We start from the raw sequence: 18,970 nt of genomic DNA on the forward strand, positions 1-18,970 counted from the left end.
CTAACATTAAGTCAAGGTCTCTAACATTCAGAGACCTAACACCAACTACAACTAAGAAACCCAGACCTTCTTCTCAACAACAAACCTGTATATCCCAACCTTGTAACTAGTTTGCTCCTCTTAGAGTGAAGGGATTTCAAACAAAGCCAGAGTAGAGCTTTCATGCTTTGCTCCTACCTTGAGGTGAAGCTCCTTGAGGGACAGAAAATGCAGATCTATCCAACCCTGAAGCCAGAGTGTGTAGGTTACCTCCCTTTCAAGTCCCACAGACCTTATCACAACTTAATAATGCAAACGCTTCCATAGGGCAAACACAACATACATACATTAACTCTCCCAAGGGACCAGCCCTCCCTCTCCCCAGCCTCCGATAGCGTGGCCACGTCAAGGTACCGCCACTTGGTGGCGGCATTCTCTAAATGGAAAATAGTACTTGGGTGCTGAAAGGACAGAGGCCCGAGATTCTTTAGGGCAAGGTATGTTAATTCACACTGAATCGATGGAGGAGTGGCCCACACTCAACCTGGTCTCAGCGTCCCCTTCCTGTTCTGGACCAAAACCATCAGGTGCCTTCCCAAAGTGTACAAAAGAGCTCATTCGCTCTTGCTCTTGGAGCAACACAGTTGCCTGTCTGTCGGTCATTCAGTCTGTCACTGTCAGTGAGAGCTAGTCAATCACGATCGGGCTGGTTCGCTGGTCAATGAGTAAGAGTCCAACTGAATCCGTACTTGTGATAGGTCGTTCGGCCTACTCGTCCTTCCCGCCACCAGAAAGAACCCCGCGTGTTCTGTAGGGGAAGCACTGCTCGCGAGGGAATCCACGCCCTCAGGCTCCGCCCCTTTGTAGTAGTATCCAATTTTAGGTCCCTACCTCACAGGAGTTCCAGTCAGAGGTCCGCTCTTCCAAAATCCTGTCCTATCAGAGGCCTAGCTCTCTAGGAATTCCCCGCCCCCTAATCAGGCCCCGCCCCCGTAGCAGACGGCCCCAAGGCCCTGCCTCCCTGGGGAGTTCTGTCCAATCAGAGGCCTTTTCTCTCCTCAACCGGGCTTCGCGGTCCCGCTTTTCCCAGGCCCATGGCGCTCCGGGAAGACGCGGAGGATGACGCCATCGGGCCGCGCCGAAAGAAGGTCACACGGATCCTCCAACATGGCGGCAGCGGCGCTGCGGGGAGGCTGGTGCCGCTGCCCGCGGGTGAGCGGACCTGTGGGGCCGGGGTGCCAAGGGGGAGTTGGGAGGGTGGCCGGCCTAGGGACCTCTGGGCCCGCGACCTCCAGTGCTTTCTCCTCACGCCTTTGGCCCCCTCGGCCTTTCCCTGCGCTCGGCGAGAGGCTTGGGGTTGGCTCGTTGAGTCAGCTGAGGCTGGGGCAGGGGACCCGGAGCGAGGCCTGAGTGCCGACGCCGAGCGTGCCGGGCAGGGGCGGTATTGCGTGGGGCTGGGCAGGGAGCGGATCGGCGTCCCTCGCCTCCCGGTGACACCCCACGTGCACCGGGGAGTGAAGGTGCACCTTGGCGCCCAGTGGAGAAAAAGTACTAAGAAGGCAAAAAACCGTGACAGGCATGGCTCACGTTTATATGCCAAGGCCTCTGTCGAGAGCATTTCCTGCATTGCCTCTCCTGTATGTCTGTGTCAAAGTGCGGGAGGTAACTCTGGCCCTTGCTAGGGGCTGGGGCTCAGAGGGACGGTGGGAGTCAAGGCGTGTGAAGCTCACGCAGAACGTAGTACTTTATGTTGCTGCCGCTGCCGCTATTTCACAGGTTAGGAAATGAGACAACCTTTTTAAGCAACCTGCCCATAGTCTCAGAGCTAGTGGGGTGTCTGACTGGATCCAAAGCCGAGGTCAGTCTGACTCCAGAGCCAGACTCTGGAGGAAGGAAAATATCTCATTGGAATCTGAGTTTCGGGAGAAAGAAGGTGTCTTTGATCCTGGATTGATTTTTTTTTCTTGGCTGCCTGTCTTTTGAGTCAGGGTTTAGAGGTTGAATTTACACGTTTTTGGATTTGGACAACACCGAGGGGAGCTACCCTCAGGTTTGGCTCTGCTATGGAATTTCTCTCCCAAGTTAGACAGACATCTACTTCCATTTCAGACTGTTGCTGAAGTCAGTGGCTCTAATGGGTGTAGGCATTTAGAGAAGCAAAACAAGTTGTTTAAACGCCCAAGAGTTACACTTGAGTAGCTGTAGGAGATGGTGGTATCTGTGTAAGTTTGGGATGTTGCCCAGGGTTTCTGGAGACAGGAGGCGTGGAATGCAGAGGAATGGCCCAGGGAATGTGGACATGGAAGAGTGGTCCTACCAGGTTTTTGACATCAGTGCGTCTGGCTCCATGCTGGATGCTAGAGTGCGGCGTTGAACAGGACCTGCACAGGCCCTTCTTTCACGGAGCTTCAGTTCATTATTTGGTAGAAGAAATGCCATTCACATGAGGTTGGCAACATCTTTGCCCCAGTGACTCCCTAAGTTGCCGTGCTTGCAGCCCAACCCTAGACCAGGACTTGGTTGGTTTTTTCCAGGATTGTGCCTAGGACAAAAAGTTATCAATATTTACCTCTGAAATCCCAGGTCTCTGGTCTTACCAGGCCAGCAGAAGTGGGGTGGGCTTATGAGAGAAGACTGCTTGCCACTGGCATCGAGGATCGGCCTGCCCATTTTCAGACTAAGGGATTAAATTAAGCTGACACATTTAGCCTTCTTCCACAATAGGTTACCATTTCCTGGGACTCATCTGGTTTCCCCCAGGTTCAGAGGCAGGAGGGTAGGTATAGGCCCTGGAGGTAGAGATCCCGTGTTTTATCTTTCCACCAAATTCCACTGGCTTCTCAGAACTTAGGAAGATTGTAGAGCGTCTAGCATGTGGCAGGCATGCAATAAAAATGGGCACATGAGTCTCAGGCAATCCCTACTTATTTTCTAGTCACCCTCTCATCTGAATGGATCTTTCTCTCTTCTCCCCCAATTAGAGATGCCTCGGCAGTGGAATCCAGTTTCTATCCAGCCACAACCTAGTGCCACTACCGCAGGGTACCTATCAGCTACGCCGGCCGGGTGGAGAGCTGCCCCTGGTAAGTAACTCAGGACACGAACTAGCAGACGAAAGGTGGGAGGCCTGAAAAATCAGACCTCGTTGACAGGAGAGAGGGCTGCAGGGTGTTGCCCATATTGCCAGTGGCATCTCACTGGCAGGCATCCCATATCCAAGGGCTGCAGAGTTACAGTGCCCAATGTGCCTGGTCCTCTCTGCATCCTGGAAATGCTCAGCGTTGTTAGAGATAGGGCCCCTGCCTCACAAAGTAGCTCCTATGTCAGCTCCAATGGTTAGAAGGGCATCTCCTGTACTGAGCTGAAATCCACGTCCCGTGTCCTTCACCAGACAAAGCTGTTTTCTTTTCCAGGTGACCCATCATAGCCTGGGCCTCAGTTTCCCCAGGCTACATCTCCCCCATCTTTTATGTTCCTCACAGATAGATGATGTTGCCCTCCCTGTCACTCCTCTTAACCATACTTCTGTTGGTACCACCACAGACAGGAAAGCGCTAAACCTGACACTCTTCCCTAATCCGCATTGGGCAGCCCACCCTCTCCCTTCCCAGTCTCATCTCATCTATTTCCATGCAGGCAGCTAGTTACCTGCGCCTGCCTCACTCAGCTTTACCTCCCTGATCTCTCCTGGGGCTGTTACAGGTGTGAGACAGGCCCTGTGGTCCTTCCCCTTAATTGTCCAGTCTCTCCCCACCCACCTAGAGTTTGTAGCCCGAGGGAGTGACAGGGCTGCTGCACGGCAGTAGGGTCCCTGACAGTCTTAAACTTGGACTCCCCTGGAGAGAAAAGCTGGTCAGGGTGCGTGTAGACGAGACGGCAGCCTGCCAGCACTAGGCCTGGCCGCCCTCCCGTGGAGCAGCACCTGGGCTTGGCGCAGCTTTCCCTGGGGCTTGACAGGGTCTAGGAGGCAGTCACCCCCGAAACCAGTAACATGAGCCCCCAGCCACAGCGGCGTACCCAGCACACCATGGGGGGAGTGGTGGGAGCCGCTGAGCACACGCAGCTGCCTGCCAGTGACTTGACTCTGTCATAATCATTCTTTAACCTTGCTCTTTTCTTTTTTTTTTTTTGATCCCCTTTACCCTCATCTACCACCCCTTTACCCTCTGGTAATCACTAAACTATTGTCTGTGGCTATGAGTTTTTGTTTCTTCATTTGTTTGTCTTGTTCTTTTGTTTTTTCAGTTTTATATCCCACATATCAATGAAATCATATGATTCTTGACTTTTTCTGTCTGACTTATTTCGCTTAACAATAATCTCAAGATCCATCCACGTTGTCGCAAATGGCACTATTTCATCTTTTCTTATGACAGAATAGTATTCTATTGTGTATGTATACCATTTCTTTATCCATTCATCTATCAAAGGACACTTTGGTTGTTTCCATGTCTTGGCCACCGTAAATAAAGCTGCAATGAACATCAGAAGCTTTCTCTTTTTAAGCCTGCTCTTAGTTACACAGGTGGCAAAGCAGGAATCTAAACCCAGCTCCATCTGCCCCTGAAACCTGGGTCTTGAACGTTGTACAACAGTGGTGCTTATGCCTGGAGCTGGGCCTCTTCTGGCCTCCCTAGGGTCTGGCTTCTGGGTGTGTTGGGTTTTCCTGTGGAGAGGAACTCTGAGCTTGGGCTCTTGGTAAGTGTGACCCTGTGGGCCAAGAGGGAGGTTTGTGCCAGCCCCCAGGCCCTTGGGTGACATGTAAGTTCCAGCTGAGCACTTGGGAGAAGGAAGAAGTTACCCCAGCCCCAGAAGCCAGGGAGCAGGACCCTGTGCCAGCTCCTTTGGGATGAGGGACCACAGAGTCCTTTCAACTTGTCCTTATGTGTTGACTTTGGCCATGGGTGAGCATGTTTGAATCCCCATGAGTGTTCCAAGCTGCGACTGTTTCTCGTCCAACATTTCCTCTGTTGGAGAAGGAGCCTCGCATTTTGTTTTGTTTTTAATAGATGTGATTTTTTTGAGCAGTTTTAGATTTACAGAAAAATTGAGCAGAAAGTACAGAGAGTTTCCATACACCTCTCCCCCTCAGCACATCGGTTCCCTATTATTCAAATCTTGCATTAGGGTGGGACATTTGTTACAGCTGGTGAGCTGATAGGGCTACATTGTTATTAACTGAAGTCCATAGTTTACAATAGGGTTCACTCTCTGTGTCGTCCATTCTATGCGTTTTGACAAATTCAGTGACACGTATACATCATTATAGTATTATACCGAATAGTTCCACTGTCCTAAAAATCCTGTGTTCTGCCTGTTTATCCTGAACCCCAACCTCTGACAACCACTGATTCTTTCACTGTCTCACTTTTCTAAAATGTCATGCAGTTGGAATCCTATATAGTATGTAGCCTTTTCAGATCAGCTTCTTTCACTTAATAGCATGCATTTAAGGTTCCTCGGTGTCCAGCTCATTTATTTTTATTGCTGAATAATACTTCATTGTCTGGATGTCCCACAGTTTATCACCTGATGCTTTTTAAATTTGTCTTGTATCATTCTTATAAAAAAAAAGGTAGCTATTCATTGTTAAATCTGTGTCAATAGAAAGGAGAAAATTAAAAATCCTTCATTCCTTTTACATTCTTTCTAGTCCAAATCCTATTCTTCAGGAAGCAGAAAAGGCTTTCTGTCCGGCTTGCTAGATAATATCAAACAAGAATTAGCCAAAAACAAAGAAATGAAAGAAAGTATAAAAAAATTCCGAGACGAGGCCCGGAAGTTGGAAGAGTCAGATGCACTCCAGGAAGCCAGGAGGAAATACGTGAGTCCCTTTGCTTCGTGTCTCCCTCAGTGGGCACACTTGCTTTCAGAGCCAGGTTTCCCCCGGTCCCGGAACAGTGTGAAGAGCTCAGCGTGGGTGCGATTGGGGGAGGAGCGGCTTATGTGGATGTGAGGTCACCTCACTGATGATAGCAGCCTAGGGGACAAGAGTGGGTTGCACTGACTTCTCCTGGGAGCTTGTGAGAAATACAGGGTCTCAGAGCCCTGTCGACCTACTGGGTTAGAATCTGCGTCCCCACAGCCCCCAGTGACCCCTTGAGCGCTGGTTTCGAGGTGCACTGCTGCTGACAGCCTCCTGATCATGGTCCTGTGGGTGAAATGGGTAGAAAGAGGGTCACGGTGCTGGTATAATTACCAGTCACCGCTGCCACCTCTTACTGAGCAGCTGCCAAGAGCCCGCCACTGTGAATGGGGGTGTGGGCACCTGCCCCACGTCCCTTGGCTTTTGTTCTCTTGGTCCCCCTTCCCAGGCCATGGGCAAGGCCTGTTCCTTCTGAGTGTCCTCAAGTCGCCCACATGGACCTAACTACCTGTGTGTTTCCTGCCTGTGTGGGATTCAGCCCAATGGAAGATCACCCTTCCTTTTCATTAAGGAAGTGGGTAGGCTGAACGGTCCTTTGGGGGCCAAGCAGGCTGAGATTGGGTGGGGGGGCTGGGGTGTGGGAGACGCTGCAGTGGCTGGTGGCTGGGTGGGGGAACAGTGGGACAGGCAGAGAAAGCTGCAGGGCCGGGGATTCCTGTACTCAGGAGGGTCCCAGTCTGTCAGCCCTCAGCTGCTGAGATCTGCAGAACAGACAGTGGGGCAGTGAGGGGCCCTTGGGGTGGGGGGTTTGGAGGAGGGGGCCACTGAGAAAATGCTTCTTTGAGTCTTTGACTGTCCAGTAATGGCTGCGTGGTAACAAAAGCAAACAACACCCTTGACTGTAGAAAACAATTGAATCCGAGACTGTGCGGACGAGCGAGGTGATCAAGAAGAAGCTGGGGGCCATCACAGGCACCGTGAAGGAGGTACTGGCCTCTGGGTCCCGTTTCCTGGCATCGCTCCCGAGGCCCATCAGTGCCTGCCCTCTCCGGGGAGCGGTGCCAGCAGGCGTGGGTGGGGAGCTGGGTGGCCAGTGACGGGAGAGCCAGCTGGCCTGGAGGCTTCCGGAGTTCATATACGAACACCCCTCAGGAAGGAGTGGAAGTCAGACGTGCCCACCTGCCCGCCAGGTTACTACTTAAGTTAGAAGTGGGCAAGCGAACAGATGGGACATGAGGATAAAACGAGGAGTTTTTCCTGCCTGCCCGAAATAGAAGGGGAGGGGACTTGGCACCCAGGGGAGGGTGGAGATGGGAGGGAGCCCCTCCTAGGCAGTGTGCGGAGCTTCCTTTTTGTTGCTTTTGGGTTTTTTTGTTGTTCTTGTGGCCGGCGGGATGGGGCCAGGGTCTTGCACGGTTCTGTATGAGGCCAGCCCAATATTGGGCACACCCTCACCTTCCTTCTTACCCCCGGCTGCTGCACCTGTGGAATCCTACCAGGATTCAGGGCTCCGGCCTATTCTGGGGAAAGGCCAGTTGGCCCAGGATCCAGCACCCCAGAAATTGTAGGCAGTGTTCTTGAATGTGTGCGCCTGAGTTGGGGGGCCTCAGGAGCCGAGTGAGTTCAGAGCACTTGCTCTCACCCGCCTTTTAGAAGATTGGTTTGGCCTTAGTCCCAGGGGAGCTCCTGTGGGCCCCTGAGGGGTACTGTGCTGACACCGCTTCCCTTCTGTCTCAGTAGAGTCTCGATGAAGTCAGTAAAAGTGACCTTGGCCGGAAAATCAAGGAGGGTGTGGAAGAAGCAGCCAAGACTGCCAAGCAGTCAGCCGAGACGGTGTCCAAGGGCGGGGAGAAGCTGGGCAGGACCGCCGCCTTCAAAGCCCTCTCTCAGGTGAGCTGGACGCTGGGCCCTGCAGCCAAGGGTGCTCTAGGCTCTGGCCACTCCGAAGCCCAGAGCCAAAGTTCCCACCTCAGAGCTCAACCCCGGAGAGGGCTGGCTATGCCGAGGGGGGTGCAGACTGGTGAGGTGGGCCCACTAGAGGTGCCGGGTTCTCGCTCCCCTCCTGGCTGGGTGGGTGGGCACGTCACAGCCCTAGGGAGCTGCAGGTTAGTGAATGCACTGTGAGCCTCTCACCCGCACTCGGCTGCTAACACCCTGAGCTTGCGTCTGTAACCCAGAGGTCTGGCGCACTCGGGGTGACCTGAGGTCCTGAATTCATCCCGATAACACTTGTTAAACCTTACCACGGGGCCACAGGAGTAAAAGTCCGAGTTCATGCTCTCAACGGTCTGGGGACAGGCAGTTCCTGAGCGACATGTGACAGAGGAACACAGGGAAGGGGTCACAGGCAGAAAAGAGCAGGCCCTAAAGAGGGGTGCAAACAGTCTGCTCGGGGTACCCCACACAACTTGGCATGGCCAGAGCAACTGCAGGGGACTCAGAGGGAAAGCAGGGCCCATCGGAGCAGTCCTGTGGGCCATCCATGGGACTTTAGATTTCCAGAAAGTGACAAGGAGCCAAAGAAGGATACAGGCAAACCTCAGAGATATTGCAGGTTACGTTCCAGACCAGCAATAAAGCGAACACCACAGTAAAGCCAGCCATAGAAAGTCTGTGCTTTCCCAGTGCATATAAAAGTTATAGTTACACTATACCGTAGTCTGTTAAGTATGCGATGGCATTATGTCTTAAAAAGACAACGTACACACCTTAATTAAAAAATACTGTTCTGCTACAGGGGTGTCCAGTTAGCTCAGTTGGTTAGAGCGCAGTGCTCTTACTGGCAAGGTTGCCGGTTCGATCCCTACATCGGCCACTGTACCCTCCACAGCTAGATTGTAGCAACTACTTGACTTGGAGCTGGTGGGTCCTGGAGGAACACACTTAAAATAAATAAAAGTTGAAAAGAAAAATACTGTTCTGCCAAAAAATGCTCGCCATCATCTGCGCCTTCAGCAAGCTGTAATCTTTTTGCCAGTGGAGGGTCTTACCTTCAGTTTGTAAAAATAGGCAATATCTGTGAGGGCGTGGAAGAGGCCCAGCCGTCATTGAGGACTCTGGCAGTGGGAGGGGAAAGCCGGAGAGTCTGAGGTGGCCCTCATGCACCTGCCCGGGGGAGTGTGGATTGCAGAGATTTGGGGAGGTAGACACAGACTGGGTCTACTCAGATGGGAGGACTGCGGCAGAGGCAGAACTTAGGGTGCCCCTCGCGTCTCCAGGGAGAGTGAGGTGTCGGTCTTGTAATATGAGGGTCATCTAGGGGCAGCGGAGGGTGTCTGCTGCTCCTGGAGGGAAGGGGGGAAGTCAGGCAGAGCTGGGGGCTCCCTGGAAGCTCAGGCATGTCATTGCCTGCACCAGGCTGGGTGGGTGCTCTGGGCTGCTTAACCGTAAGACCTGGGGAAGGCGAGGCCCCACATGCCACTGGGCCCAAGATGGGGTTCACGACAGGCACTCCCTGTCTCTGGACACAATCACATAGGCCGACAGTGTCTGGGGGTGTCAGGAAGGTCCCCAGCACCTACCCCGTGTCTTCTGTGCTCCTCCAGGGGATGGAATCAGTGAAGAAGGAGCTTGATGAGAGTGTCCTGGGCCAGACCGGGCCCTACCGGAGGCCCGAACGGCTCAGGAAAAGGAAGGAGTTTGCCGGAGAGAAGTTCAAGGAAGAGAAAGTGTTTGAGCCCAACGAGTAGGTAGCAGGCAGGCCAGGGACCCCTCACCGCCTCCCTTCAGGCCCACAGAAGCCAGTTACCGAGTTTGCTTTCTGCTCCACGTTCCCTGGCTCCCTTGAGAGGATTTGGGGGAGGGTAGGTGGTGCGAAGGGCAAGAGAGAAGACAGGAGGCCACTGGATGAGGCTGGGGTCACCACAGCCCCGGGCTGCCTCCTCCCTGGGCCCCCGGCTGCCACTCCCCAGCCACCCCGTCTTCCGCAGGGAGGCCCTGGGGGTCGTGCTACACAAGGATTCCAAGTGGTACCAGCAGTGGAAGGACTTCAGAGACAACAACGTGGTGTTCAGCCGTGAGTGTCCCGCCCCCGGGGACAGCAGGGCTGTGACACGACAGTACCAGCACTGCCCTGGTGCTGGGCACAAGTCAGACCCCCATCTTACAGAGGAGGAGACCGGGGTCACTTCTGCAGGGTCACCCAGTGAGCGAGCAGTGGGGCGCCGGCCTCTTGGTGGCCGGTGGGCAGGGGCATTGCTGTCAGGACTGGCTCGCCATCTGGGCCGTCGCTCGAGGTGGCGGTGGTTGCAGTGGGGTGGCCAGGTGCAATGGTGGCTGTGGGTGCCGAGAGACGCTCTCTCACGGAAGATGGGAGGCCAGGAGCCCTGTGCAGAGAGCCGAAGCCTTCTCGGGACCCCGGGGTTCTCTGCTCCTACTGGGGCACGGGGCTTCCTAGATGCTGCAATTAGTGGGGCCGTGCCACACGCCCTTGGCCCTTGTCCTGCGGGACCCCTGGAGGCCTGTGTTTCCTGTTCACACAGCCCCCTGGGCCCACAGCTGAGCTGTCTCTGCAGCCCCCTGAGGTAGCTTGGCAGCCCCAGTCTCCGTGCACCACTGAGGAAGCAGATGCAGAGCAGAGAGGTCCCCTCATGTATACGGCCTGTGTCTGAAGCGGGGCCACAGGGAGCTCCCAGGAGTCGGGGACTAGGGCTCTTTCCAGAAGGGACACCTGCCCCTGCCCCTGTCTCCTGCAGGGTTCTTCGAGATGAAGATGAAGTACGATGAGAGTGACAATGCGCTCATCCGGGCCTCCCGCGCGCTGACAGACAAGGTCACAGACCTGCTGGGTGAGTGGGTGGCCCCAGGGCCACCCCCCACCCCCACCCCCACCCCGGGGCTGGCAGCAGGGAGGGGTTCCGGGCTCCCCACCGACTCCTGGCTTGGCTGCCCCCAGGGGGCCTGTTCTCGAAGACGGAGATGTCGGAGGTGCTCACGGAGATCCTGCGTGTGGACCCCGCCTTTGACAAGGAGCGCTTCCTGCAGCAGTGCGAGAGAGACATCATCCCCAATGTGCTGGAGGTGGGTGCCCCCGCCGCGGTCCTGGTCCTGCCACATCGCAGCCTCCTCCAGGACTGTTTAGCCAAGGGAGTGTTTTCGGAGCAGAGACCGGGCTTCCATCTTCAGAGGCCTGAGCACCCCCACAGCCAGCCCTTGTCTGTCACGCACCTCAGAAAAGGTGCCCGTTGCATGTTGCCCCCTCTGGTCCTGGTGAGGGCAGCTCTGACTTTTTCTGGCCTCACTCACGGGGTCTGTCTGCCTCCATGGCTGAGTCTCTTCTCACCTCTTGTTTCCTTTATGTTCTCTGTCTGAAGTTATTCCCTCGTGGCTACCAGGGGCCAGGTGCTTGTCTCCCAGGAGTCAGAGGCCTTTCAGGAGTCAGGGAGAAGCCAGCTGTGGTTTTGGGGCAAGCTGCGAGGAGGGCCTGGGGAATGCGTGCGAGCTCAGGCCACAGCCTCCAGGCAGGGAGGCAGAACCAGGGCCACCCCCGCAGCCAGGGGCTTTTCTTCCCTCGTAGATCTCTAGGAATCCCGAATCCCATCTCTGGGCCCCTTGCCCTTCCTTTTGGCTCAGAAATGGGGTTGGGGGGTACAGCTTGCTCAAGGTCCCACCCTCTACAAGGCTCTACCCAAGGTCGGCTGCCTTTCCCCGGGCCCCAAGATCATGGCTAGAGCCTGGGCAACCTCCAGCCCAGTCAAGCCAGACCTCTGGGGGGCCCCCAGTGGGACCACAGAAAAACCCTCCGGCCCTGCGTCAATGCCTGTCCTCTGTCTGCCACCTCCCTCTCACCAGCCTGCCTGTGATCCCCTTTCCCTCCTCCAGTTGCCCAGGTCCCTCATGCTGCTTTGGGCAGGGCTGGGTGGAGGTGGGAATGGAGCGATTGCCAAAAGCAGCAGCCTACAGTGTTTCCCCGAAAATAAGACCCAGCCAGACAATCAGCTCTAATGTGTCTTTTGGAGCAACAATTAATATAAGACCCGGTCTTATATTATACCAGGTCTTATAGTAAAATAAGACCAGGCCTTATATTAATTGTTGCTCCAAAAGACACATTAGAGCTGATTGTCTGGCTAGGTCTTATTTTTGGGGAAACAGGGTGAGCTCAGGCAGTTTCTTCTGGGGTGAGGGTGGCTCTGGGCTCGGCCCACCTGCAGTTTCCCATGGGCCTCTGGCCCCTCTTCCTCCCTCTCTGGGCTCCTCCCTGAAGCTTTGCAGATCTAGCCCTGACTCCAGGTTCCTGTGGAAGCACCCCCATTGCTCCTTGGGAACCCACGCTGGGATTTGCCCCCCCCCATCCTTGCCCCTCCCCCAGGCCACCCCCACAGCAGGACACTTCCTGTCCCAGTGTGGGCCTGACCATCCAAAGTTGCATCCCCAGGGGAGGCAGAAAGCAGCTTCTCACCTCCTTGACTCAATCAATTTCCCAGCCAGGGTGAGAGACTGGCCCGCTGCCACCTTCCTCTTCCTCCCACCAGGCCCTTGGGACCCACTCTGGGCCACCCCATTGTCACACTTGCAGGGGCTTTGCTCCCATGCGCCTGGGGAGGCAGCACTCCCTGCTGCAGCCTGACCCAAGTTCCCTCCCTTCCTCAGCCAGAACCCACAGGGTGGGGAGGGGTCTGCAGAGGAAAGGCTCGCACTGGAGAACACTGGAGAGTTCTGTCTCCAGAGCCCACTCTCATCCTCGCACTTATTTATTTATTTTTTTGTCTTTCCCTTTTTAGGCCATGATTTCTGGCGAGCTCGACATTCTCAAAGACTGGTGCTATGAAGCTGTGAGTACTTTCCTTTTTATTTAGGCCTAAAAGAAATCACAGTTTGGAGAAGGTCTGGAAAGGGCACGACAGGACCTGTTGTGGTCAAAGGGGGGTCCTTATGTCTGACACCCCACCAGCACAGAGCCTTCTGTCCCTCTGCACGTCCACGCTGTGCACTGGGCGCCACGTAACTGTGGGACCCGCTAAGGGTCAGGTGGCTGGTGGTTCCGGATGAAGCTAGTCAGGGATGGTCCTTCCAGCATGCTCTCTCTTTCCTCCCTCACTGGGCCTGAGGGATGGCCTGGGGCTGGGGCGGGCCTCGGCCTCTTGTCATCCAGAACTCATCCCCCATCTTTTTTTTTCTTTTTTAACTTTTTTTAATTTTAAGTGTGTTTTTCCAGGACCCATCAGCTCTAAGTCAAGTAGTTGTTTCAACCTAGTTGTGGAGGGTGCAGCTCACAGTGGCTCATGTGGGGATCAGACCGGCAACCTTGTTAAAAGTACCGCGCTCAAACCCACTGAGCTAAGCGGCCACCCCCCAGGCCCCACCCCACCGCAATCTTAATTCTGGTTAAGAAGGCTCATAAGGGGGATAAAAAGATGTTATCGTAGGAGAAGCAGTGTGAGTAAGATGGGGTGTCCGTATAGCCTGTCCACCTGCCTTGTTTCAGGTGGCCCTGGGTGACATAAAGCAAGGCCTCATGGCCACGGTGGCCTGGGGTAGAGGCTGGAGGCCCAGGGATCAGGTGGAAACAGTGAATAATTCTGGGGTACATTAGACGTTCCCCCAGCAGACATGGGTGCTGGAGAGAGCACGGTTTGGGGCCCCAGTGGCCTGTGTTCCCTCCATTCCCTCAGCTAGAATTACACTGTTGTCCCTGTCTCATGGGGTCATGAGGGTACAGCACGAATGCAGAAGCAGCATTCCAGGCACACGAAGCGCTGAGTGAATTCATTAGCTGTTCTTGCTGCGAGATCCCAGAGCACAGATCAAAATAGATGTTAGTAAATTTCCCGCCTGGGAAGGAGCCATGGGTCCTGATGAGACGCTACTGCTCCCAAGTCAGGGCTCAGGGTCAGGGCTGTGTGCCGTCCTCCCAGCAGCTTCCCCGTCTCCTGCAGCCGCCTTTCCTCCCCTCGCCTCACCATGTTCACTCCCTGGCCTGTGTCTTCATGGGGTGTTTTCTTCCAGCTTCTTTGCATTAAGCAATCCAGAGGCTGTTTGGCTGACTCTGTTCTGTACCAGCTCACAAACAACTTGGTAAAAGCAGAGGAGAAGATGTCAGATTTTCTTTTTAAACACTCCCCTGCACGGTGACTAATCCACCAGGCAGTTATGAGTGTTTTGCTTTTTTTTGTTGTTTTTACTTTGGGACCATTAGGAGGTTGCTGATTCCCTTTGCCAGAGAGCTGCCGCTGCTCCTGGAAACGCGGCTGAAGTTGTAGCCGCTCACAGAGGTGTTTTTTTAAACGTCGTCTTTAAGAAACCGCACAAGAAGTAGGATGGGCACCTATGCTTTTTCTTGGTGGATCAGTTATTTCCATAAAAAGTAGATGCTACTGGAATGTCTTCCATCACTGTTGCCTGTTGTGATACGAGGCTGCACATGTCCCAGGGATTATGTCCTGGGCCTGGGAACAGGCACGGGGGGCTTAAGAGTGTCATGTAGGGCGCCACTGCCCATAGGAAGAACAGGCTGCCTGTGGCCGTCAGCCACCCACGAGGGGCTGCTCAGTGAGAATAAGGCAGTTGGTTTCAGAGCCACCTGTGGGCTGGGACAGATCCTAGAAATTGTTTGATTGCAGCCAAGACTGAGGTAAATGTGGGAATGTTGAAGATCAGCCAGGGAGGCCTCCGCTTCCCTGTGAGTGCATCGCAAATGGTGTTCCAGGAGCCTCACCTCCTTCGCTGATTAAAGCTTTCCTTCGGTAGTCCTGCCTCACACAGTGCTGGCTTTATAATGAGAGGGAAGCATGTGACTCAGGCCAGCCAACAAGTGGCACCAGCGTCTGTGCTTGGACCCATGCTCCTGGCATCGGCTGCTGCTGGCATAGCACACGCAGGCACCGGGGCCATTTCTGGAAGGGCAAGAGCTGAAATCACAAAACTACCGGTGAGCTGCCTGCAGGAAGCGTGTTTCAGGACGCTGGCACAGGCCGGGGTGGGCAGGCACTGGCAGGTGCACTGCCCTTGGCACGGCTCATGCCCAGGTGGTCGTCACACCGGCATGCCGGCCTCTTGTTGCAGACCTATAGCCAGCTGGCCCACCCAATCCAGCAGGCCAAGGCGCTGGGCCTCCAGTTCCACTCCCGCATCCTGGACATTGACAACGTCGATGTAAGTGCCCTTCCCACGTGGCTGCGTCGACCCCAGGCTTGGGAAGGTGTGCTGATCAGTGAGGAGTGAGCTCCCCGTCCCTGGAGGAGTTCCAGCACAATCCAGTGCTTGGATTATATGACCTCAATGGTCCCTTGCAGTAAAAGATTTCCATAGTCCTGTGGGTGGAATATTCTCAGGCAAGTGGTGGGCATAGGGGGTGCTGCTGCCCAGACCTCAGGGCCCCCAGGGTCCCCCAAGGTAGTGCTGTGCTTGTACCTTCCCTGGGAAGGGCGGGGGCTTTGCCAGGACTTCTCACGCCGCCAACGGTCTGCTCTGCCACAATCACCCCAATTTCCTCCTTGTTCAGGGCTGAAGGCATGCCAGTGCCAGGTGCCCTATGCCTCCACACGGCCACAATCTGGGGACCAAGAGGCTGCCAGGGTATCGGGAGCCCACATGGATTCTCAGCAGTTCAGATTCCATCTTACTTGTCCCTGGGGAGGGTCTCGTGGGGAATCCCTACGTGGAAACAGGCCAGCAGGAGCCAATGGCCCTGGGGCGCTGACTCGGGGCAGCTCCTCGGGGTCCGGCCAGGGTGATGAGTCGAGGTGTCACAGTGCCGGGGCCCCTTTCTGGCAGCATCCCAGGGCTCTCCACCTTGAGGGGAGCAGCAGGGAGGTGGCAGGAGACGTTCTCTGAGGGCCCCCCCCCACCCTGTCGGCTTCCCCGCAGCTGGCCATGGGCAAGATGATGGAGCAGGGCCCCGTGCTGATCGTCACCTTCCAGGCCCAGCTGGTGATGGTGATCAAGAACCCCAAGGGCGAGGTGGTCGAGGGCAACCCGGTGAGTGAGGGAGGGGCAGGATGGGCCAGCCGGACGGCAGCGTTCAGCCACCTGAACTGATGGCCGTTGAGAGCTAGCAGGTTCTATGACTGGGAGGGGACAGCAGGATGGTACCTTCAGAAGTTCCAGGGCCCGAGTTGGGCCTGGTGGAGGTCAGAGAGAGACTAACCTGGCCTGTGTTACTACATCCTGAGTTTTAGCCTGGACCCCAGATCCAGGACGACACCCCGACACCCCTCTTGGTCCCTCCCAGTGTCCTGTCCTGACCAGGAAGCCTAGTCTTTTCCTGCCCTTCTGCAGTCCCTTGTCCCGTGTGGGCTGAGCCTGCTCTCGGCCCCCAGCCCTCACCCGTCCGTCTCCTACAGGACAAGGTGCTACGTATGCTGTACGTGTGGGCGCTGTGCCGGGACCAAGATGAACTCAACCCCTATGCAGCCTGGCGGCTCCTGGACATCTCCGCTTCCAGCACAGAGCAGGTCCTCTGACCGCGGCGGCCAAAACTGGGGCTCCGGGGCTGGATCGTCACACAGCAGCCACGTGGGGCAGGACTGACGTCCACCTGCGGCAACAGACCTCGGGACAAGACTGTTGGCTCTTCCCTGCTCTCTGCCAGGGCAGCTGCAGAACCAGCTGGACAGGGAAGGGCCCAGGGCTGCCAAGGGCTGCACCGCCCTCTGCCCCCCAAGGGCTGCTGGCCAGCAGGTCACGTAAGCCAGACAGTGAGTGCCAAGAGACCCTTGCCCAGGGACTCCTCTGGGGGGGCAGGACTGTGGGGCCCACGGGCCATGTCAGCCAGGCCATTTTAGCTCCATTTTTTAAAAAATTTAACAGTGCCCTTATTATCCTATATGTATGTCTGAGATTTGGAAATGATAATAAAACACCAAAGTGCAGGAGAGCAACTTGGGTGGTCCGAGGTATCTGTCAGTGGGGTGTGGGCTAGGTGGTCATAGGAAGGACTTGGTCAAGGTCACTGAAGGAACTGCAGCCCCAGAGGTGGCACCCCGTTTGGTCAGGAGCCTGCACCCCTCGGGGGGCGGGGGGCGGTCAGAAGACCAGTAACAAGAAAAATTAGGTAGATTTTCCGGGATTTGGCGGGGGGGGGGGGGGGGGCGGGTATTTCTGAGGGTTGGGGTCTCCAAGGTTGGGAGCTTGAGTGGCCATATGAGTGATGTTGGGGGGCATTGGGATCTCCAAACAGGGAGTCTGGGCGAGGAGGAGAATGGGGGTGCGGGAGCTAAAGTCGGGATGGGAGTCATCTGGGGTGCGTGTGGCGGTGGGGAGAGTGGGGTCCTGATTGCCTACGGCTCCGCCAGGCGGGGGCGCGGTGATCCAGAGGCCGGGGCGGGGTCGCTGCCGCGCGCCGCTCCCTGCGCAGCCTCCGCCCCCCACCGCGGCCCCGCCCCTGTCGCCATGGGAACAGCCGCGGCGGCCCGGCTCGCTCGCGCCTTGCCCGCCTCGGTCTCTGCTGCTCCAGGGGCGGGTAGGGTGGGCTGAGCCGGGGCCGCCGCCGCCGCTGCTGCCACCACCGCCGAGTAGAGGCCGATAGCGGAGCCGGCGCGGGTCCTGGAGGAGAGCGCGGCCCCGGGCGCTCGATCCCCGTCGCGGTCGAGGCCAGGGTGAGGGACACGGCGGGGGTGGTGGGGGAGGGGGTCCCCGGGACGTAGAGAACAAAGGCAGCAGGCGGGAGCGAGGCCGGGTCCCCGCCGCACCCCCGGGCCGCGCGGTCGCACCTGTTGTGCGCGGACCGGCCGGGTCGGGGCTTCCTCTCTCTGCTCTTACTGTCCCCACCTGCGCAGAGTTGGGTCCCCGCGTGGCATTGGCGGCGTGTCTACGGGCCGGGCATGGGCGTTGCCCGGAGATTGGAGACGGGGGACGGGGGACAGGCAAGGTCGGAGGGCGACGTGGGAAGGAAGAGCCTCATCCCCGCGTCCCGGGCCGGCCCCTCGTCCGCAGGGCGCGCGGCGATGTGAGCCATGAGCGCGACGTGGACGCTGTCCCCCGAGCCTCTGCCGCCGTCGACTGGGCCCCCGGCAGGCGCGGGCCTGGACGCCGAGCAGCGCACGGTGTTCGCCTTCGTACTCTGCCTGCTCGTGGTGCTGGTGCTGCTGATGGTACGCTGCGTACGCATCCTGCTCGACCCCTACAGCCGCATGCCCGCCTCGTCCTGGACCGACCACAAGGAGGCGCTCGAGCGCGGCCAATTCGACTACGCGCTGGTCTGAGCCGCGACAACCCCCGGTGGCCCTCCGCCGGGTCGCTTTTCCGGGGGGCACACCCGACAGGGGTGCCGCCGGCCGGGACTGCGCTCAGGATCCTGCTCCAGAGCCCAGCCCGACGGGGAGGGCGTGAGAAGTCCGTCCCCTCCCTGCCCAGACCCCTCCCATCCTCCCCGGCCGGCCCGAGGCCCACTTCGTGCCTTTATCACACCCTGTCCTAGCCCCATAACTCACCGACCACCTAGCCTGTAGGTGGCTCTGCTATTGTCCTGCAGCCAGCATGAGTGTTGTATCCATTCCAGAATGCGGGGACCCCAATGTCTCCCCTTCCCCTGTCGTCTGGCCATCCCCACTCCCCCTCCATTCCCCTGTAAGTGTTGAGCCCCTCCTTGGGCTCCCTCCTGGACCCACGGGGTGGACGTGAGCGCTGCATATCAATATGCCCAGCGCAGTCTGCCCGGGAGATCGAGCCTGAAGAGCTGCAATGGCTGCTGTGTCCAGGATGCATGGTGCCTTCCGTTGGGGGAAAGCACAGACAGGCTCACTCCCACCCCCAGCCCAGGCCCCAGTCCAGATCAGCACACCCCTCCCTTAGTCACCATCTCCGCCCTTCACTGGCCCTCCTGCCAACCCCCCAGGAACTCTTTCCTCCCCCATTCTTTCCTCATGCCTTCTCACTCCTCCCTGCCTCGGAGCCGATGGTGATAATAAAAGCTATTATTGAGTGCTTGAGCCAAGTAGCCTGCTCAGTTAGCGCCTCCTGCACAGAGCCAGTTCATCCTTCAGGACCTGGCTGGAGTCTTGTTAGCCTCCCCATTCTACAAGCAAGGGGACTGAGGTCCAGGTACCTTGAGTGACTTGCCCACACCACGTGGCTGGATTCTAGCCCAGCTGGAATTTGAACCCAAGTCTAACTTATACAGCCTCTTAACAGCTGCCCAGTGCTGCAAAGACACCCAGACCCACACTTTGGTGGTACCGGTGTGTT

General features: G+C 56.7%; 2 protein-coding genes across 2 annotated transcripts; both read left to right on the forward strand.

Moving 5' to 3' along the window:
- Nucleotides 1–1,035: 1,035 nt before the first annotated feature.
- TIMM44 (translocase of inner mitochondrial membrane 44) lies at nt 1,036–16,665 on the forward strand. Its single transcript, XM_019711953.3, has 13 exons — nt 1,036–1,191; nt 2,961–3,062; nt 5,633–5,803; nt 6,751–6,831; nt 7,586–7,735; nt 9,391–9,530; nt 9,775–9,860; nt 10,540–10,632; nt 10,740–10,864; nt 12,568–12,618; nt 14,849–14,938; nt 15,653–15,763; nt 16,129–16,665. Exons 1-13 carry the CDS (start codon nt 1,099–1,101, stop codon nt 16,246–16,248), a joined length of 1,413 nt encoding a protein of 470 aa, XP_019567512.3. The 5' UTR covers nt 1,036–1,098; the 3' UTR covers nt 16,249–16,665.
- Nucleotides 16,666–17,209: 544 nt separating this feature from the next.
- CTXN1 (cortexin 1) lies at nt 17,210–18,714 on the forward strand. The gene is made up of 2 exons (XM_019711907.3): nt 17,210–17,382; nt 17,720–18,714. Exon 2 carries the CDS (start codon nt 17,740–17,742, stop codon nt 17,986–17,988), a length of 249 nt encoding a protein of 82 aa, XP_019567466.1. The 5' UTR covers nt 17,210–17,382; nt 17,720–17,739; the 3' UTR covers nt 17,989–18,714.
- Nucleotides 18,715–18,970: the final 256 nt, after the last annotated feature.

Source organism: Rhinolophus sinicus, chromosome 15, assembly GCF_057876585.1.
Source record: "Rhinolophus sinicus isolate RSI-liver-muscle chromosome 15, RSI-T2T, whole genome shotgun sequence".
NCBI lineage: Eukaryota > Metazoa > Chordata > Mammalia > Chiroptera > Rhinolophidae > Rhinolophus > Rhinolophus sinicus.

Bases quoted from the DNA above. Each gene is read 5' to 3' on its own strand.
- TIMM44 (XM_019711953.3), top strand. From the start codon at position 1,099: ATGACGCCATCGGGCCGCGCCGAAAGAAGGTCACACGGATCCTCCAAC. The intron at 1,192-2,960 runs GTGAGCGGACCT...TCCCCCAATTAG, and splicing joins GCTGGTGCCGCTGCCCGCGG to AGATGCCTCGGCAGTGGAAT. The intron at 6,832-7,585 runs GTACTGGCCTCT...CTGTCTCAGTAG, and splicing joins TCACAGGCACCGTGAAGGAG to AGTCTCGATGAAGTCAGTAA.
- CTXN1 (XM_019711907.3), top strand. From the start codon at position 17,740: ATGAGCGCGACGTGGACGCTGTCCCCCGAGCCTCTGCCGCCGTCGACT.